General features: G+C 48.9%; 3 protein-coding genes across 3 annotated transcripts; all 3 read right to left on the reverse strand.

Moving 5' to 3' along the window:
- Nucleotides 1-1,301: 1,301 nt before the first annotated feature.
- On the reverse strand, nt 1,302-2,801 carry GIQ15_00840 (CHY zinc finger domain-containing protein; the record flags this gene model as incomplete). The annotated part of the gene is made up of 1 exon (XM_033548257.1): nt 1,302-2,801. One exon carries the CDS (start codon nt 2,799-2,801, stop codon nt 1,302-1,304), a length of 1,500 nt encoding a protein of 499 aa, XP_033409208.1.
- Nucleotides 2,802-5,278: 2,477 nt separating this feature from the next.
- Nucleotides 5,279-6,043, reverse strand: GIQ15_00841 (nodulation protein nodB; the record flags this gene model as incomplete). The annotated part of the gene is made up of 1 exon (XM_033548258.1): nt 5,279-6,043. The coding sequence occupies one exon, from the start codon at nt 6,041-6,043 to the stop codon at nt 5,279-5,281; it is 765 nt and encodes a 254-aa protein (XP_033409209.1).
- Nucleotides 6,044-16,686: 10,643 nt separating this feature from the next.
- On the reverse strand, nt 16,687-18,614 carry GIQ15_00842 (uncharacterized protein; the record flags this gene model as incomplete). Its single annotated transcript, XM_033548259.1, has 2 exons — nt 16,687-18,449; nt 18,515-18,614. The coding sequence occupies 2 exons, from the start codon at nt 18,612-18,614 to the stop codon at nt 16,687-16,689; spliced, it is 1,863 nt and encodes a 620-aa protein (XP_033409210.1).
- Nucleotides 18,615-21,951: the final 3,337 nt, after the last annotated feature.

Genomic DNA, 21,951 nt, shown 5'->3' on the forward strand with positions numbered 1-21,951 from the left:
AAAGCATCCATAGGCAAGTAAAGACTATGGGGATAATTCAAGGCTTACCTAAACCATCTATGGCTCTTGCTATAGTGAATACATCCGCCTCGGCGAGGTAGTTCGTGGCCGGCAGTAATTCCCAACAATTCATTTCGCTAAAACAAAAAATGCCAAAACATAAGCATGTCAGCGGTTCAACTTTTGCCTCCTTCTCGTGTAAGAAAACCGAGTATGGGCCAAATGTCATGAGGAGGTGAGAATAAAAATTTGGCTCGCGGGCCGGTCACGAACCTTTTTGTGCTGCCGACCTGGGCGTAAAATATCTAGAATCAATAATATTGGTAAGCCTTCCGAATATCTAGGCGTTGGCCAAAAAAACAAGACATATGTAGCCGATTTCAGTCCAATAGCAAATCAAATCATGACAGAGCTGCGACAGATTTAACACCGATAGGTAAAAACTAGCGCACAAAAAGCTCAAGGTAGTACCGGGAGTGACGATCTACGAGGATGACATGCAGTTGAGGAAATTTTATTCAAGTCCCCAGAAAATTTGCCTCCCGGATATTTGGAATGAGGGTGTTTAGAGCGGGATGTGTGAAATGGGACACAAACAGGGGCTCAAATCTCGAGAAATAATAGGTTCTGCACACTTGGAGAGAAAAGAAAACAGAATTTATAACGGATACCATATGACTTACCTTGGATATCACCGACGAGTAAGAATTTAATATCAGGAAGTTTAAAGCCTATCCGACAAGATCCCGATTCGTAAGTTGTCAAGAGACCAATATATTTGATCAATAGGAGATCCCGGTTGTGGCGGGCAAGGACTAGATTGGATGCAATATGCGTTCCAGTGTAAGACAAAACGTACTCATTTTCTGGTGACAGACGCGGCAAAATGCCATAGAGGCGTCTCCTTGGAAGGCTGTGACGCCTGGTGCTGGATATGTGGTGGAACACCTTGAACATGTCGGATTAAAATTGCTGGGTAGATATGTTAGCCTAGATTCTTTTGAAGTCTCACAAACCGATGGCAGTTTGTATAACAGTATGGGGGGGAGAGGGAGGGGATAGCTGATCGTAGTCTTCAACGACCCTCCACTTAAGACGTGGGATTTCATTTTCTCACCTAGGAAGCAAGTCTGCGGGAGTGCAACCTTCGAGGGTTAAAGTGCCCGCCCGGTTTGAGCCAGGATGCATAACCTCACGGTAAAACCCTACAAAATATACAGTTGTTATTCAAGATGAACTTAAAACTGTGAGGATGGGGCTAGGAAATGATGAAAAGTCACAATACGCCACTCCCGGCCGCATCAACGTAATTTGTTTAGCTTTTGCTTACCTGCACTGAGACGATTTGAACACTTCTGGCAGCTTTTAACCACGTTACGAGGTATGCTATAGCCTTCATCCCCGACGTTGATATTTTTCATGTCTTGCAACTCCTTGCATCGAGCGCATCTAAGGGTCAGGGACAAGTTTTTTAGCTCGAGAAGCTCTATCCCTTGCAGCTCGAGTGCTGGACATAATATTAGCACCTTACGGCCACCCACATCATGGGCAGGTGGGTCTGTAATGGGTTCTTCATCGCTTGCTGCGCTGTCGCCATCATCAGGGGTCTCCCACTCAGGAGGTCTGGGGATAACTTGAATATGAGATCGATCTTCCAGATCGTCGGCCTCTGTATGAACGGCTGTTAATCGAGGCTCTTCGGGTGGCGGTGGAGGTGATGCACGCCTGACAGGGGACACTTCTTCTCGGGATATTGTCTCCAAGTCCGTATGGAGATCTGCGTCTGGCACATCTGATTGTCGATATGCCATTTTGTGCATCATTGCAGCGAGGTAGTTAATATGGGCTATCAGGCTGACCCCTGGGTTATCCATAGAATGCTGATAGAATGCCTGTTCTGTAAACCGGGCAGAATTATCCACAATTTCAGGGATCGCGATTTGGCACGGCTCACCTGGGTAATTTGATGGCACAATCAAGGTTATTGCTTTTAGACTCTGAAGAGCGGTCGGCAATAGTCTTTGTTGAAATGGTTTAATACCAATTGTAAATTTGGCTCCATCTGAATGAGCCAAAAATGAGGGATGTTTACCCAGACGAGACTTCAGCTGTCCAATTTCTTTTGTCCTTCTTTGAGGGTCTCCTACCGTTGAGACTATAGCCACCGCTTTCTGTTTCCGGGTACTCTTGCCAGAGGGGATACTATGATCGCAAGTGGAAGAGGAGACTTTCAACCCCTTTTGGCTTGGGGGATCAGATGTCCCCGGAGCAGAAGTATCAGAAAGAAGATTTGCAAGATGCCTGTCTAGGGCGTTCATCCAACTTAATAGGTTACCAGACTTGAAGTCCATAGACAATTGCTTGAATTTTTGTTCCACAAGCCTTCTTCTACTCGTGTCCAGATCCCCGTTTATTACTTCCAAAGTAGGTTCTCCATAGGCTGGATATGTTGCGGGAACGCCTAGAATGAAGTCTAGCCCCATAATATCATAAAAAAAGTCCGGGTCTGATGGTTTCATACTGAACGTCAGATGAGTGCCACAGGCGTCATGGCGCTCCGCCGGGTCGAACCTACGGCGGATCTGATTGATTTGAAACTCCCTCGGGTTATCCCTTTCCACACGTGATACAGGCTTCTGAACGACCTGAGGATTTGCGGGAGCAGGCGTAGGCCTTGCATTGCTTAGCGGTAGCCCAAATAGTTGCCTTGTGAACCCCCCTGCTTCTTCGGATTCGGGCAAACCACCCTCGCTTGAGAGGAGAGTCGTTTCACAGCGGCCATCTCTCTGCTGATCGGGCATTTCCGCCTCTTGCTGAAGAGTCTTAGATCGTGAATCATATGCAAAGGGGCAATAAGCTCCACCGGAGGATCCTGAGGTAGCTGTCAGTTACTCGAATATACTCAGTATCAGGGTTGGCAGGATTCAGTTTGGATCCTCAAAGCGTGGGAGGGAGATCGATATCGATCTGAAAATATGCATATATGCAAATGTGTATCTCGTAAATGCTTTTCCTTATGGGTAGAGGCCCCACAAATGCGCGACATGTAATGCCGTGATACAACTGCTCTGTAGCACACATCCGGGCCAGAGAAGTGTTTTTTAAAAAAATTTATATAGCGAAACTGCAATGATAGAAAGGCATAACGGGGTAATTGCAAAACGGTGTCAAGTGAATACCAAATACCAAACAGCCCAGAAACAAACTGGGTTGGTTTTTCTCGAGGGCATTGAAACGTAAAAGAAAATAAACAAAGAGAGACGGTCAGATAGCCTACCTTCAGATCGGAGGTGCCCGGCAGGTATTTCCCCACAAATCCGGGGTTGAGTCTGCGTGGCAGGTGCTCGGAGAGGCACCGGAAGCTCTTCTCCTAAAATAGTGAGCTATGAGTATGTTTCTTCGAAGCAACGTCGGGGTTGTGCTGATCTGACGCCCGCCGGCATGCAGATAGGCGCCCATCCAGCTGATCGGGTCCCCAGTATCATCGATTCTGTGTACATTGTGGGCATTCTAGGCTCAAATGCAAAAGTATATGCATGATGACTTGGTGAAGCGGCACATATGTCAGGGCATGAAATTGGGGGAAAAATTCGATCAGGGCCGTATAACCAAGTGCAATGCAAAAAGCCGTGGATCGAGTGTATGCCGGACAACAGGGGGTGCGGATTCACCCTATTTACACGACATCGTTGCTCTTGTGCCATCGACCCAGAGTCGCTTTGGCGTCCAGTTGTATTGCTCAAAAGGGTATATGGACGGACGTCAACTGACTTACCATGTATACCGGCCATAGCGGGATTGAATAGTAGTTATAAATTACTATTCCAAAACGGACGCCTTCAGGCACTGATGACGAGAAGTATTGTTACTTCGTACGATTCTCGTGCCCCAGGTTGCAAGGGTTGATGTCAACAGGATGCGTTTTTTTGCTGCTCAACAACAAAGTACCCAAAGAGCTCTGAATTCTCTTGTCACAGTACTTCAAGGTTGAGTCGTAGAAGAACTCCAGTTCAAACACGCGGCCGCAAAGTCCGTGACCTGCATCCGTCGTCAGCCCAATGAACACCGTTGAAACAAGGCTTCGCAACATTGAAATAGTTATGTGGAACTTAATCGATTTCGCTAAAGCAAAGCATAGAATCACATACTTTCAGTGTAACTTTGTACCAGTACTCGGTGCAAGTATCGATGTTAACCCCTAGCTAGGTGCGTTGTCCTTCACCATGCAGGTCATCTGGTGACCTTGAGGAACGGGCGAACGGAGAGCGACAGCTCAGAAGGACAACGAAGAGGAACAGGTGAATGTCAACAGAGCAGCGTGTAGGATGACGCCCCGAGGCAACTTGTGAATGTGAACGCGTCCTTTCGACTTTCAATGCAGACGAGAAGGGAGACGAGACGAGCAGAGTCAACTTTTGGATCGAGATAGTTCGCCGCCAGCACGTGAGCTAGGGGCGAAATCAGCACTGTTGGGACCGAACGCCGCTCTCTCTATATACATGATACATGGGAAAGGGGGTAGGACCTTCGTTTCGTCAGTTGACAATGGGGCACAGGGGTTGGCGCGATTTGATAGATCTTATCAAGTCAGCTCTACAGTCCACAAGGGCTGGTTTTGCGAAACAGACACCCGAACTCGGCCCAAATGGTTGACACAAAAGTCACCAGCGTTTCAATAGGTTTATTTATTTATCTACTTTTGAGGACACACGGGGTACATTTATAAATATCTTTACTTCTCGGGAGTGGTAACTCTTGTCAGCCCTCAAAGCTACTCGGTTACGGCCTCAAGTGGCGGAGCGCTCGGTTACCAATATCTTATATCCATCGGCTAGTTATACCCAGGGTCTTTCTACCAGCTCGTATTTTGAAGAAGCTGGAAGTAATATGGTACACAGTATGCTTTTATTGAGGGCCGGTGTTACCTGGAGCCAAAACCTCGCCTCTAAACGGCTTTGATATATCAATATACCCTACTTCCGATTCCTGGTGAATCCATGTATCTTCCTAGAGAGTCTCTCAGGACATTGCATGCACCGTAGCCTATCCCTATACGAGGTAGAGTATGCCGATAGTATCGTAAATTATAACGGCCTACAATATGTGTAGTAATCTTTACATTGACATCGGTCTCAGGATGGACATTAGCGATAACAAATCGAAAATGATAGGTAGATAAGTTCGTTTTTGCGAAATACTCCTTCAATTGTTCTACTTTGATGAGCAATGTCAATCATCCCATCCTTGGACCAAGACCCCGTAAGCAAAACCCATATCTTCAACCACGCTCTTCTTCCTTCAATAGTTCAGTAAGGGTAACGACTCGGTATCCTTTTCGTTTCAATTCTGGAAGTAGTTTCCGCAGCAACGGAAGGGTCCAAGGCCGACCGTCATGGCAGATTATTATTCCACCAGGGCGCACCGGGCTCAGAATATGCCAGTGGTTGACTTGCCAGAATGGTACGAACGGATCATGGGGGTAGATATCACCGAGAACAAGACGATATCCCAAGCCTGAAAGGACTCGACGCATCTTAGCGGTAAAAAAACCACCGCCCGGACGAAAGTAAAGATTCTTTGGGGTAATATCAACGTTTGGGCCTGGGTTATTGATGTCGCCCGACGCAACAGTAGTCTCGGCATCAGATATGATTTTTTGAACGCAGCTGATATTATTGACGAGATCAGACTCGCTCAGTAGACATGACGGCTCATCACGCATAGCATGGTTAGCTAACTCGTTTCCATTGCGGATAAGGTCATGCAGGGCCTCCTCTCGGCCAGGAGTAACATGGGACCCGATAACGAAGAAAGTCGCCGTTGCGTCATTAGATTTGAGTATTTCCAATATCTCTGGCGTATATCTCGACGGCCCATCATCAATCGTGAGAGCAACTATCTTTTTAGAAGTCGGAACGTGCCATAATACGTCCTCCCATTGACGCTGAGCGTAGGAGATAACGAACTTGGGAGGCTTGTAGAGGATATAGAGGGGGCCTATTATAATAGAAGCAACGGCAACACAGCCTATTAGGGACAGCATCGGTGTGGTTAGGAGAAATAGCTTGGTTTCTCTCCTCTTTTAGCTGATGAAGGTGGAATTGAAAGAGTAAGCGGTCGTTTAGTTAGCGAAGCCTAGGCCGAAAGGAGGCTAACTAAAGAGCGTCCTGCATCCTTCAGACACCTAAAAAGAACCTCAGCGATAAAACTCCCAGCCTGTTGAGATGATATTGCCATAACAGCGACTGTTAATGCTGTCAAGCCACTTACTTGATGAAGTTAACGCTCCAATATTACTCCTCTATACCCGAATATGGGTCTCTAACCGGGGATGCGCTGGGGGCAAAGGCCAATAACGCACTCAGCCCCTTTCAACAAACCCCAGGCAGCAGTTGACGATACTTTCTTTCGATATATGTGATTGATTAATATCTATATCGGAATACCTGCGGAAGCCAATCTGCTCCTCAGAGTTCACCCCCCAACCAGCCTTGCAGCAGTCTGGCTGATGTTACCCACCCAAACCATCAGGACAATTCCAAACCACGCCCGAAAGAGGGTAATGTCTCGCGATACTTCGCCAGTCTATGAATAACCGACGTTCGGATGACGTGGAGCGTCTAAATAAAGAAAACGCAGGGCTAAACTTTCCGGTGCAAAGAATATGTTCGGTGTAACAGCGGGTGCCAAACTCAAGAACCACAGAGCGATGATTGCCCAAGCCACTCGATGTCGACTATACGAGAGGAGTTCAGTGTTCTCTTTGGCACCGAATTTTAAGCATTCCGGTTCCTCCGTCGCTATATGGTCTGGACCAGCGGCTCGCCATGTTCCAGGGATGCCCCATTCCCTCCAGAGGCAGCATTGCGAGGTGATGTCCTGGCCCAAGACTTAAACACGACCATGACACCGATACGGGTAATTTGATGCGCTCCAGGGGGGTTTATGATTCCCTCAGGTCTATACGGAGTATAACTCCTGCGCAACGTTCGGTTGAATTCAGCCTTTGAAAATAGGAATGAACAGCAGGTTTCCTTCGTTGGGTTATACTCTCGTATCGCATTGATCAGCTGCGTGACTGTGATACCTAATCCTTCGGGTCTGAAAATAAGGCCCAAGATATATTCCTTCCCTTGGATCCCCATCCACGAGGATAAACGCAGTCTGGAGGGTTCCGAGGAGTAGGTCTAAGGCAGGACACCAAGGCTGATACACAGGAGTCATAGCATATGACTTCATGCTAACACGCTTACTTGCATGACGGCCGGAGGAATTCAACCCCTGACCCCTGCAGTGAAGCTTCAGCCTTAGCTGACCATATCAGAATCTAGGGTGGGAGTGGGGAGTCCCAATAAAATCTATAGCCAAAGCGAACGCCATGATCCCTCTACAGGAAACCATGAATTTCAAGTTTTTTTACGATATCTTGCACCCTTTTGTGTGTTTGGGGAATAGATCAACGCCGGATGTACGCAATATCTACGTCATCGAAATTTCACTAATCAGCTTATAGAATCAGGAAACAATGGTACCATTCCTGCGTTTACCATTTCCGGCTCATCTCAAATGCTTAAGCTGCTTCGAAAGATCTGAAGGCAGGTCCAATAGATCGGCCAATTTACGGGGATCATAAGAGCCGCGGAGTCTTATTGAGGAGTTACGGTAAAGTGACTCTCTTGTTAACTTCGCATCTCCTTATCCTGAAACTTATCCCTAAACATTACCATTAGGGTGATAATGAAGAGAGGATCCCTTAAGGACCTTTTGTAGAGACCTTCGCATGTTAATGACATATCTATTTCCACTCATGTATATTAAATATGTTCATGTTGTTATGATGCAATATCATCGAATGGCTACTAAGAAGAAGGTTAGGGCGTGATTAATAATTTCTTCCATACTCTGTATACCAGTAACGTTTTGTACAGAAACGTCCCAATACGCTACCAGAATTATTCTACATCGCACAAGACTCGGCCATCCTCACTCGCATGTTACAGATTCGTGTTTAAAAAAAGAGTGAATATTAAACAAGGGAGTGCGGAGTCCGGAGTATATGGAGTACCTGCTGCATATGTTCAAGCCTTTCTGCGCGGTAGGCGATAATCAGAACCTATTTTGCAACCCCATAAGCCTCTACGAGGAAAAAGAAAGGCAAAGAGGGCAGGGAGAGCAAGAAGCGACTAGGGAGATGACCATGGCAGCTACACTGGTACCCCAGACGACACAGTCCGCGTACCAGTACGACCATAGCAGCACAGTTGAGCCAACGTTCCGGGATACGGGCGGGCTGACTTAAGGTGTGTATACAGGGGTGGCTGCTGGCATGTATTCAAGCCGATAACCAAGTCAAGCCATATGATTATCAGCATTCGCTGACTCGCCGTTCGGTTCTTGTTGCCACACGAATATAGCGGGATAGATGATATCCTTGAAATACCTACGACCGGCTGAATATTCCACGTGGAAAGTATGTGGTGCCGGGCACCTTACGAGTTATATCAAGATGCACTGTCACCCCAGGCCTGGCGGGCGACATTGAAATACCTCTTGATGTCGCTTATTGCCCTATTTTAACTGGTGAAAGTGCTCTGTGACAGATTATAGGCATACAGAGACAGATGACACGAAATATGAGGCTCCCGTGGAGTTCCTTACGCTGCCCGCGCGCTTTACTGGCTACACGATGCAGCACTAGAGGCAGATCGTATAGCGGAATGAGAAGGTAAATGCACCTTTTATCACAGCGCGACAAGGGCAGTCTGCCAATAGCAATCCTTTAAATCGGTTAAAATTGTTAATAACGGCCAAATTTTAGCAGACCAATGGAGTTTCGGCGATATTAGTATGATGCGGGAGGAGTTAATCACACCACTACGTGCATGAAATAGTTCAGGACAGCGGTCACTGCACCAGCTATCACAAGGCGACGGGGGTATACTTAAGTATCATGCTCTCGCCATGCACTGCCAGTGGTTGAGCCACTGATGAGCGAGGTCGATACGTCTACCCATGCCACTCCCCAGGTAATCAGCGAGACCGACATAGAGAAATCAGACAAGAGTCTAGGTGATAAAAACTGGGGCACGTCAATCCCATGCTACCCTCGATACTATACTATGGGGCTAGATCCCAGAAAGAGAGACGCTGCGCCTACTATTCCTTAAACCAGAGGATGAGCATGGAGAGACCATGGTCAATCATCCTACCCGCACAAGCCAGAGCTCGCGATAATGCGTGGAATAGCGAATCTAGAGCCGTCGAACGCCGCCACAAACATATGTCGCCCATTATTGAAGATATAGTATGAAGTTTATCGCAAGGCCTGCCCGTACACAGGAGAGAATGCGCCTCCTTCGATAATCGCCACTACTTCGAGTTGTTCCTCAGATTCATAGGGCAGATGACCAGTTATGAAACGCAAGAAGCAAAAAGGATTCGAACTAAATTTAACCTCGACCTTCTTGGGCTTCTAGAACAAAAAGCAAACAAGGCTCGTGATCTCCCCCGGAGTCCGGACGGAAAATGTGTCTGTCAACATTAGTCCATGGCCTGTACTGCCACTGTCAGCGTATCGCTGGTACAAGTGTGAAGCTGGGAACAGTTTTTATCGCTGTAAGGACAAGGATGGCAAATATTAACCAGCCCTAATTACGTAGGATTAACAACGATTGTTTAGTGCTAAATGAATCAGCCAAACGGTAAGAAAAGACCTTCCTGATTCGGTCTGTGGCTGGCAGCTTAACCACTGTCGTTCCAGCAATGCGACAGGGGCAAGGAACAGCCGCAACATCTGCCTACCACATGGCCTGCAGCGCACTTGAATCTCTCGGGCTCGGATAGATGGATAAATCGAGATAAAGCTCCGCCGTACATCCGGCGGTGCGTTCATATTTAACATGGTATCCCCTGGCCTATATAACGCGGTATGGCATGGGATACAGCCCTGTCGAGGGCCGCCAACCCTAGCTTAGTCTAGAATTATTTCAGCTCCTCAAAATACTCGACAAGGGAGCTCTTCCTCGTGCTAGATCCTACTTCCGCACTTCCCGTTTAAGCGTGGGATGGTCACTTATAACGCGGAATATCATTATTTTCACAAGCAGTGATCGCAGCTTGAACGAGTTGCATCCCACGATACCATTTCTAGTATGGAGCACTACCTGTTTCGTATTTGCAAGAAGATTTGCAGCGTGGGGTACAATTTGACGTGTGTATGGACGTTCTTACAGATTACGCCGGCCTGTTATAGGGTTGAAGCTGTTTCAAAGCCCGTTGAACCCACAGCTCTGTTCTTACTTACATCTATCCTCATGCCCGCCACGAGGCCACTATCCAGAATCCGTGCTCCTGGGGAAATGAAGATGAAAATTCTCCCCTGAAACAACCCCTTCTGCCTGCATTATCTGGGTATGAGATAGTTTGAAAAGGGTGTCAAGGGGAGGGGAGGTAATCCTCTCACCGACAGGCTGAAAAAAAAAAAGAAATACACGCGGCATTCTTGACGTGAGTGACCGACCATGGTTGTTGATCCAGGTTGCCCCCCGCAAGTAACTCATTTACTCAACTCTTCGGCATTGTCTCAGTGACTGATAAGAGCGGATAAATCGACAGAGTATTGGTGGGCTATGGAGAGGACTAATGTCATACGAACAAGCCACATCGCATCCCTTTATTCTTTACGGGCTCTTCGCACCGGCAGAGTTCGCTGAAGATCTTGTTCTAACGCCTTATTTGATCCACTCGTAGCTTAGTTCGCGCCAAAATACGGGTCATCCCATGCCCCATGATCTCGATACTCGAATCACAACGTCTTTTTCCTCTCCAGTCCCTGGCCCTGGTCAATATAGACAACAAATTGCTGTATCGGGCTAAGGCGAGAGCGAGAACGAAAGCGTTTTTCCTGCTTAGGTTGAAGCTAGTATTCGTACTTATGCACACCCTAAACGCCGATTCTCACGCACTGGCGTGGGGGCAAATCCATGAATTGCAAAATGCCTCCCATGCAGGCCTTACTTGCGCTGATATGAAACTCCTTCTAGGCCGTGGCTTTTTTTGTCTCTCGCTCTAGAGGATTCCAGTTCCAGCACCGGAGATGTTGTCGGACTACGACCGGAGATTATTGGGCCAGAAACCTGACGTGGCAGTGCGTTTGACGGGGTAGAAATCAACTTTGACAGGCGAAAAGAACGTGAAATCAAGGAAAAGCAAATATCTTTCGACCCCGGACGCGGATCGAATGAGGTATCGTGCAGCGCTTTTCCGCCAATCACACAAGAGTTCGGACATTACATGGTAGCACAGTTCTGCTGACCGCTGACACGATCATTGGAGCGCGGGAAATGCCTATATTCTTTTCTCTCCCCGCTATTCGATAAGTCGACATGTATTATGCGTTCAGGGTCATGGGGGCGACTATAGCAGAACAGTGTTAACACGAGGGGTACCTGTACTGACCATCGCCAACCCCGGACTGAGATGACGAGCTGACAATATCCCAGCCCATCTAATTCGGTCGCTCTTATATCTCAGTGGAGACTTGTGTTGATCTATCACCTTCTGCCCGCTAATCCTTTAAATGTTGCCAACTCATGCACGCCATTCTCTCCTAGACGAAGTTGGTAACTGTCAGGCGACGGCTCACTGGCGATAGTTAGTAAATCTTCCCCCCATCGCCCTCAACAGCCACCACCGATCGAGAACGTTGGATGAAAAAGGGGTGTAAGTTCAAAGGGCATTCCGCCTCCCCATAGACTTGAACCTAACTTGCCACTATCAGGACCGATAGACGGACACTCGGTACAGCCCGTCGCCCGCTTAGCATCCTCCCGTGTATCATCCCAATATTGGATCCACGAGGCATCCTTCTGACAGCTCAGTGGCGGTAGCAAGACAATCAACCTTCCTTCTAATATTTAAAATCAACCTTCTTCCAATATCAAAACGCAGCGCTACCCAGAACGGTTTTCCGCTCGGCCCGTCGATTTGGGCAGCTATACTTTGAAAATCGGCTATTTAGCGCAGTCTCGAAAGTCTGAAGGGAGCGATCCTCTCATATACCGAGAATAGGAGAATAAGGGGCACAGGGAGCCACATCAGGCACACCATTAGGCACGAGGTCATGGCGTCGACGAGTACTCCGTAGCGTGGGTTCGGAGTCTGAAATTTGGAATCATGACGGCGTTGTTATAGTACAGAGTATGTAGAGCATAGCCCGTAGTTGTAACAGCATACACCGCGTACTACCTACGAAGTATACTTGGCCTAGATGAAGTACGTCAAGAGAATGACCTCGGAGAGAAGATACATAATTACCTAGGTACATACCGTCCTCGGGCTCACAGGCAGCCGTATCTTATCAGATCATCTTATCAGATCTCTTAGAATGTCTGGTCTTGGCAAAGACTTATCAGATATCCCCATGAACAATAGGACTAATACGACGATGATACGACGATAACACGGCGATAACATGATAATACCACGGTAATAACACATGGAATAACACACGGAATAACAATAACAATGTCAGACTTTAGTAAACACTGCATAGTCCCTATGTCATCCCTCCATGTCGCCTCTCTCCTCTTTGTGGCCTATCTTACCAGCAGGATGCCCACCAGCCAGGTTCAAGGAGGGCGATCATAGCAGCAGTTGGGCGGATTTTAAGTTACCCATAAGCCCGGGTGGTCTAGTTGGTATGATTCTCGCTTCGGGTCAACCCTTAGCCCGAGCTTCTTTAGGAGCTCTGATTTGCGAGAGGCCCCGCGTTCGAATCGCGGCTCGGGCCTTATGTTTTTTTTTGTCTCATCTTCAGTTGCTCTTTTTTGTTTTTGATACAGCATGGTGATGATTATTTAGATAGAGGTGGAGAGATATACTTTAATTGAGCTTTGTCTAGTCTTGTTTGTATCGGCTATCCCAGACAAAACACGGTGAAGTTTCAAGGCTATCTCCGTGGTATCGACCTTCATGACAAGAACGCCGAGCATGCGTCTGGCCCTGTTTGTGCTTAACTCCCGGCATAGGCATAATATCACCTTGGAAGCCGTTATAAGACAGGGCAGGCATGTTGCCTGTTAGTTGAGCTGCCTGGACTGGCGATATCAATATCTAGTTCGTCCGTGCTTAGCCGTTTAACGGCGACTATCCCAAGCAGGCCAGGTACAGAGGTTTATCTGATCATTCCTTGCTAGTAGATAAGTTCGCAGCTTCTTTGAGACCGAAAGTTCGCCCTATGATCGAAAAAGAAGCTGCTTGCAGGTTTTAGTCTTGCTTCATGAACCCTCGATCGTGTTTGTTATATCGAATCAGTTATATAACACAGGGGCAGAAGGGCAAGCAAACTATCGGGAAAGTCCGAACTCCAAACACAGGCCGCAAGACCATATATTAGGGCCGCGTGGTACTACAGACCAGGCCTCGAAACTCGTGTCGGATTGGTATGAAACGAACACCAGACATCCTATTTTTTGTGCAGACATAAGGCAGGGCATAGCAGATCGTAAGGCAATATCTGATGAGCCAGGACGCCGTGTCACTGCCTTCTTGTAAGGATTTAACTCTGGATACGAGTTGAACCTGGTGTCGATGAAACGGCCAACATCGTCCGCTTAATGCCGTCTCTGTGTGATCTCCATAATTACCCGGGCCGCTCGTCGCTGAACGCACAACAGTTGAAGAAGTTTGCGAGAGCGAAAAAGGCGAACGGGCCGTAGCGGACGGCCGCACGGCGGAGATTGAGACGTGAGATGAAGAGAGGGAGAAAGTTATATCGGTGTTCAAGTATATGACCATGTTCAGTTCGTTCGATGCGCCCCGCCGGTTTCAAGGAGCCATTGACGTAACCATCCCGAGGCACATTCCATCTGTTCTCCCGGCGATATGGAGATATGGAGTCCTGGGGATGGCATGAGATCTGGGGGCTGCACATGGAGAACGCGATGCCGAGATACGATACATACTTATAGATGGGGGACTTGCAAGAAAAAGGAAGTACCTCGCCACCCAGTTTGTATGAGAAGGTACTCCGTACGTCCATCTCCAACGGGCCTGCCAAGGCTCTCTATACGCTCCCTTCAAAAACCACCACGCATGCAAAAAACATCATCGAGCGTTCGTGTCTACCAGCGTACGGACGCAGCACTTTTCCCGACTCTTCCAGAATAACGGCAAGGCATGCATCGCCCCGGGGAAGGGAAAGTTAATCCCCTATTCGCGCATGGGAGAGATGGATGACAAAAACACCCTGGCCTCGGTCCGTACGGAGTACAGGGCTCGTAACGCAGATAAATACAAATTATCTGATCGGATATTGATAGCCCTGGCTGAGGTTGCCGCGGTTCAGGATCAGTCACTCTCGTCACTTTCCGATGGGGGCATAGCACGGAGTACGCGCACCGAGATATACGTGAACAAGGAAGATGGGATTCTAGGGACACACCCCCGGCCGACCCTCCCTTCTGACCCATGTAAGCCTAATCTAAAATGCCTAACGTGTAAGGCAGACCTCAATCCCCATCGGATATTATGTATAATGTGCTGGGAGTTAACACGCTTCGAATCAGTACCGGCCGCCAGCGCTCGTGCAGAGCTCCAGACACGGCGGATTATATACTACCTACCACGCCAGCAACGGGATGGACCAGACCTCGTGGTGTCTCAAGCTCGCCTCACGTCACCCAACAGCACTATGTATGCCTCGTGGTGATCCATATTTTCCAATCCCGCCAGCCGGGTCGAGGGTTATTTCCCTACGGTTTTTTTTAGCTGCCGTTTAGGGGAAAGAGTGATGGTGTGTCTGGAGGACGGACGATGGACAGATGAGAGATCGGAGAATTAAATCGCTTTTTGCCGTTTTTTTTTTCTGGTCAGATGGACGTGAGAGAAAAAAGGAAAGAAAGGGAAAAAAGGGTACCCTGGTCAACTCTGCGTCCTTTCTCTCCACACGCCCGGAGTACACACCATTACATCAAGGACACCGCTACACACCGCCAACGCATCGGCGTCCAGCGCGAGCGGATGCTTATTAATTGCGAGTTGATGCCTGGGGCTGACGTCGAAATACTCGTCGTTCTGCATCAAGGATGGGATTATTAATTGATGTTCGGAATTGATGTTCCTCTCTGCATAAATAGAGTAGGTGACATTCATCTCTCTCTCTCTCGTTGTTTTTTTCCCCCATAATTCCTTTTATCAAGGGGAATCAGTTCCCCTTCCCCATACGAGAAATGCTTAACCACGCTGAATATGCTTATACATAGTACGTAATATAGCAACCCAAGCAACAGCCTCAGCAACTCGGCTGTGTCCTGAGTACCTCCCGTAGCGTCTTGCTCATCCTGCCATGACCTGTCACCTCTGTCCTTGCTCCGCGGTGCCGCGAAGTCATCCCGTAGGTTCGCTCGCCTATGTCGATAACGTAAAAGTAAACACGCGACACGTCTCCTGTAGAGGGGATCCGGCAATTGGGACATTGTTCCCCCAGGCCCTTTTAAATGAACTATATTCCTCATATTCCTCTATAGGGCAGGTAGGTAGGTAGTATCGCATCGTATCATGTTCTATTTTGATCACTCACCCTTTATTAGTCAATGGCGATGTGAGGGCTGTTCCCCGATACGGGGGGGACAGAAAGGCAAGTAAGATGAGGACACCACTACACCGATCCTCGAGGGAGAAGAAAATGCGAAAATAAACCGCGCGCCTTCGCCTACTAGACTCAATCAAGCCATTGGTAGCATTCGGAGAGGCCATAGCTATACGCGGCGCGGTTGAATTTCGTTCGATCGTCTCCGTTTAAGGCCTACGAGCCTAGGTTACGCTCGAGCGAAACGGTGCTATAGATAGATTTGATGACTTGCTGACGTTGAGCCGTTGGGCGATGGCTGATCTCTGTGCCGTGCCGTGTCAGGTAGTCTTGTGTCCGGCGTCTCGTGTTTGGCCTTCTTAATTGAATATACTCATGAGCTACTGCTAGCTACAAGTTACTAGCGAAGGTTTCTTTCGATCTCTAGCCGTCCGCAGTGCTGGGACAAGAATGGAGAAAGACTCCTTTGTTCGGCCTAGAGCGTGGCGTGGACAAAGGGCAAATAGACATAGAATTATACTATTATTATCGCAATTAAGGTAATGAAAGGGAGAATGGGAGTTGAGTTTTTTTTTTAAATGTTGGTGTCAACGTATTGTATTTATTTGTATATTTAATTATTTCTTCCTTTTTCCGTTTCATAAACTAACTACAGACGCTCACTCTCGTAGAGGAAGCAGAATAACACAAGCAGAAGGCCGCACCGCCCCCTGGTTTACCCAGACCCAGCCAGACCCGATAATGAAGCAGACAGGAAACAAAACAAAATGCAAATAATAACAAGAAAAGCGAGAAAATACATGACGTGGTGGGTATCTGGAACACAGTAACAAGGCGAGGCAATAGCTTCAACAAAAAAAGACAAGGCAGTTAGGTATTATGTATCGAACGAGGTGGCCATTCACACACACACACACACACTGGTGGAGGCCGAGGCGAGAGAGGGGTTAAACAAAGGAACATCGTCAGCGTCGTGGAAGATAATATAATACATAGAATCGATCAAACGTATTAGAGGTAGAGGGGGTATAAAAGTCGTAGTGTTAGGTGGGTATAGAGTTGGTGTGGTTGGGTTCAGGTAAGGGGGGTGGCGTTGTCTACCATCCCTTAACGTGATACTCCCATGGGCCGTAGTCGAAGTAGTGATTCCACGAGCTATTCTTCGACTCCTTATCTTCCTTTCCTTGGCCCTTAGAGTCTCCGGCGCCGGGATATTCCTGTAGTCCCGCCACGTCACATGCCGTATGGCGACGCTTGAATGCCGCGGTAGCAGTCGCAGCAGTGGTCTTCTGCTGACGTTCCCAGAGAAGATGTCTGCGTAGAGACTCGGTGAGTTCGGTTGCAAGCATGTTTCGGCGCGTGGTTCGTGGGGAGTGAGCACGAGCAACCACTCCGCCGGGTGGAATGGATGTCATCACAATGGGTCGCGAGTGCGGTACTTCGGAGCGTTTCATCTCTAGGCCCGGAGAACCTGCTGAGCCCGAGTCGGATCCGGTATGCTCGTCATCGTCATCCACGGCAGGGGCCAGAGGACGTTGCATTGTTGGCGTAGAGCGGGAGTTGGGACCAGGGCCCCCTCGTAATGTGGGAGCGAAGTTCTGTTGGGGTTGGTGCATCATCATCGTGAGTAGCGAACGGCGCGAAACGAGATTTGGTCGCGAGTCGACGCGCTGGAAGAGTGGCTTGTCGTCAACGCTTGATCGGCCGGATTCGGTAACGGAGTCGACCCATTCGCCGTCGGACAAGTCGTCTTCGTCCTCGATGGCGCTTTCGGAGATCTCGGATTCATCTTCCTCGTCACTGGAGGCAATGGCGTCTTCGTCTGACGCGCTAGTTTCGCGAATCGTTGGATGGCTTGCAACGGCTGAGTCTCTGATGAAGGAAGGCTTGCTGTGTTGAGCAGATGGCTGATTTAGACCATCACTAAGCGAACTTCGGTGGGTCTTGATAGCCATTCGGTCCTCAAAGGAAGACTCGTCGTCGCCTGAGGAACAGCCAAGAGTGAAGACACCGCCTTTCTGATGCTTGAGAGGAGAGTTCTTGGGGACTGAGTTCTTGCTCGTGCTTGGGGAAGGGGAGAGTTGGCTGTGGGATCGGAATGAGGAGGAGATCTTGGAAGGTGAGAAGCCGCGGACGACGGAGGATGAGGGTCGAGGGATTTCGGCAGATGAGACGCTGGTGTCTGAGGCGGATGTAGGGACATCACTCTCTTGAGCTCGCTCTAGAACTGTAGAGCACGAGTCAAGAGACCGGTTGTTTGCTGGGGCGGAGTGTTGAAGCTGTTTCTGTGGCTGTTCCTGCTCCTCCGGCTGCTGTTGCTGCTGTGTCGAAGCTGGGGTAGGCGAAGAAGCGCGTGGGGTGACATCTAGCTCGTGGCTCTCTATCTGTAACTGTGACTTGCTCTTTGGCACGCAAATTGGCTCCAAACTCCTCTTCTCCTTGATACTATACACCATCTTCTCCAGTCCAAGAGAGGTAATATGCCTCTCCCTTCCTCGTGATATGCTGAGTACTGAATCTTCACCGACAATGGTTGGTTTGGGGTCCAGTTCAATCGTTCGTGGGGTGCAGGGACACTGTGGGCTCGATCCTGAGCTTCCCTGTGATCCTGCGGCGGATTGTGACCGTGTCTGCTCCAGTCCCTCGTCGGATAGGGCGGACTCAACACTGCTGGACAAGTCAGGAATGGATTTTGATTCTCGTCTTAGACGCTCGAGACGGGAGCCGGAATGTGTTCGTTTCTGGCTCTGCTCGAGGTGAGCCTGGGGCGCAACGCAGAAGGTCTCGCGGTTCCAGAGTCGCCAGCTAAGATTTTCAAGACGCCTGCCTTCTTCCATGAAGTCTGCGCAGCGTGAAAAGACTATACCCATCATTAGAATGTGCCCTTCCATAAGACCATAGCAAAGAAGAGAAGAGAGGACTCACCCATCCACATTCCATGGAGAGACTCTGGGTTGCGGGTGTCGACCTGGTGAATCTTTGCTGGGTCGACGGTCAAGACGGGCGTGCTTAGCCTTGACGGCATGTTGGCTCTTGTTCCTGTGTTCCTCCTTTCAATCTTTCAATCCCAGTCCTTTCGCCGATATCCTATCTTCTTTTCCTTGGTAACTTTCCTTGCCTCTTGTCGTCTCGTTTTCCTTGACACGTATCTCAATGGGACCGGTCCGGGATATGTGTGCAGGTCTGGCAGTCGGTGAAGCTGCCTATAACGTACACTCCTTTGTCGTCTCTTGTCTCTCCTTGCGGGAGCGTATCTATTGGTATGCGACAGCAAACGGGATATAAGCAGGATGCTCCGGTAGTAGATCCGGTGATCCCTTCTCTCAAACAACAAAGAGAGATGGCACTAATAGTACAAGTCGTGGACGTATGTGAGGTTGAGGAGGGAGTAGAGAGAGGTGAGAGAGAGTCGAGAGTGAGAGAGAGAGACGTTGAAGAGGGCTTATGTGTGAACGAAGCGAAGGACGGGGACGTTCCACTTAAGAAGTTGATGATGGAGCCAGCCAGGGCGGGCCCCGAGGGGACATCACACTCTAGCTGTGGGCGAGGTACTTCCCTACCAACTTTAGGCGTAAAGGTACCTCCCATCTCTCTCCCTAGGGGCGTTATTTTTAACCTTTTTTATTTTTTTTTTCGTTTTCGTTTTGCAAAAACAAGGAAAAGAAAGTATCCTTTTTTTTCAAAATAGCTTTGCAAAAGGTAAAATGTGGATCTTTTGCAAAAAACACGAAAGGAAAAAAAACAAAAGCCGGAAGAAGAAAACGAGGTACCGTGACCTGGTAACTTACCACTTATTGATGACCTAAGCAGACCCCTGGCCGGGTCTTTTCCGCTGGGCGTATGATACCGTCTTGTCTGTACGCGTATGGCTTTACTTACGGTACGATCGCCTTAGTCAGCCACTATTCCCCCTTTACAACCTTCGACTTTTGTGCTTTTTGACCTCCATCTTATACTTCTATAGCGCTGCTCTACTATGGACTATCGCCATCGTATCCGGGAGAGGAGAGCGTCTGGCCTCTCGCCTGCGCCCAGTGAAGGAGAGGATGAGCGCTCACTCTGGCCCACACCCTGCCTCGACTCGCGATCCTGAATGCGGTAGGTGACCTGCTCGTCGTAGCCCTCTCGCTAGGCCCGCGTTTCAGTACTCTTGTTACTTTTACGCTGTGCTGTGCTGTGGCGCGCGAGGGCGGCTGAAGGAAGAAGAAGTTGTCAAGGGGAGGTGCAAAGAAATGAAAAAGCAGTCACTTGACTCTCTCCTTCTCCCTTCCCTGGCCTGTTACCTGCCCACTCGTTGGTGACAGCTCATCAGTCACATCGCCCTCTCTCGCCGTCCTCTCCATCTCATTCCTCGACTGAAGGGAGCGCCTGTCCCATCACCACCGCCAGACGACACACGCACACCGTGTTCGTCATCTTTTGCTTTTTTTTCCTCTCTCTCTATTTTCTGGTCTTGTCTCTCGTCTGCCTCGTCTTTGTCGTTCGTGTGTTTGGCTGGGACCATGTTGTTATTCTTATCCGTACATCGGTTCCCTTCTAGCCGATGTAAATTGTCTATTTGTCCATGCCTCGCCTCGGGACGGGACGAAGCCTGATTTAGGCCCTGTTGTTAGGGCTCTTGAGATGCATATACATATGTACGTGTAAAATGTACTTCGTACAGCTAACAGTCCAGCCCTATCGGACACACGCCTCATTTCTCCATGGACTTGATTCCGTCATGCTCGACGTGACCAGACCGACAGGCCGAACGATTTACAGGAATACGCCGGGGGAACGAGAATCTCACCGGCTCTACATATGCAATCTACAAGCCGGGTTTTTATTTCCCTTCCCAACAGTTAAGGAATAGTGTCAATCTAGCTTAGCGCTCACATAAAAGATGTAAAAGATATCACATTCTCTTCCCCTGTTTCTTCTTACGCAACTTCCAACGTCGACTGAACAATGGGTAAGCGCCGCTGTTGGCTGCTGACCGTGTGAGCCTTTTTTTAATCACCTTTTAGCGCACGGCTTGGCACACAACGGCTATCCTATCTTTGTTTGTCTGTTCGTGTGAGCGGACAGCTGGATTGTTTGTGGGGAAGTAAAGTGCAAAGCCGATGGTGGCGCGGTTGGCTGAGCCCGACGGCCGTTAAAGACGAGCGTAGGACGCTAATTGGCAATAGTCTCGGGGGGCCAGCGGGAAGGAGAACGAAGGAGGAAGAAAACGAGAGAAAAAAATGGAACTGGTCGTTTGAGAGAATGGTCATGTGCGGACTGCGCTTTGTTTATGAGCTTTTTCGCTTTTCTGAGCTAGGGTGATCGATGTTCAAGATCGATAGGGCGGAGGTTGAGTTATAAGGGAGCATTAGAAGAGGATGGGCGTGTGGAGGAGACTCGGTTGACGTGTTCCAATTGCTTTCCTTTCAGCTCAACCGCCCTACCCTGATCGTGGAACATTACATTATATCCCCCATCTAAGAAGACGGTCTGATCATGGCCCCCCTCTTCGTTTTTACTTATGGATGTGTGATGGGGTGTGTGTGACTGCTGTGATATTGAACTTGGGGAACCGCTGTTTCGGGTACGTCAAGCATGCATCAAGACAAGAGACGACGAACCTATTCCGATCTGGAAGTGATCTAGACAGAAGCCATGCATGGAACGGAGGGTTTTTCGAGGTTTCGATGTTTCTGTTTTTGAAAGACATGGCATGGCATGACATGACCACCGGGCCTGGAGTAAAGCTGCCCAAAACAGAGCAGCATACACCCAAGTAATAAGCCTCATCTTCACCGCCAGATGCAGAGGCAGAGCAAGCTCTCCCATGCGACTCTGATCCTGATCTACTGGCCACTGGAGGATACCCGTGCCTGTGCCCTCGAGCAGCCATGTTCCATGCCCCCATATCCACGTCTTTGTCCTTGTGACTCTGCACGTCTAACTGTTTCGCCCCTAGATGTCTGTAACTGGTCGCTGGGGTGTACATTCCCCCCGCCTAACATCCCTTCACCGACCTCTCTCTCTCTTTTTCTTTTCCTTTAGGTCTAATAATGACGGACGTTCCCCTTTCTGCTGACCTCTGTGTTGGCGACGCTGTAGCCCTATCGCCCTCCCCCATCACCTCGTTCACGCACCACCAGTCCCTATTTTAGGCGCCCGGGAATGCTGGATTTTTAGGCTTGGGAAGGCGGTCCGCTGCCTCCGTACCTACAGAGTACGTACATACAGACCATACATCTCACCAACCGGTTTTCATGCCTGCTCAGCCTGACGACGCGAGTGATGGGGATGGGTGGCCACCCCCGGTGTGGTGGAGGTTCCCTTTCAGTTGGTTCTTGGGACGATCTGACAGCGCAACAGCACGCACTGCGCCAGGC

Source organism: Arthroderma uncinatum, assembly GCF_011692745.1.
Source record: "Arthroderma uncinatum strain CBS 119779 chromosome Unknown scaffold1, whole genome shotgun sequence".
In the NCBI taxonomy this organism is placed as follows: Eukaryota; Fungi; Ascomycota; class Eurotiomycetes; order Onygenales; family Arthrodermataceae; genus Arthroderma; species Arthroderma uncinatum.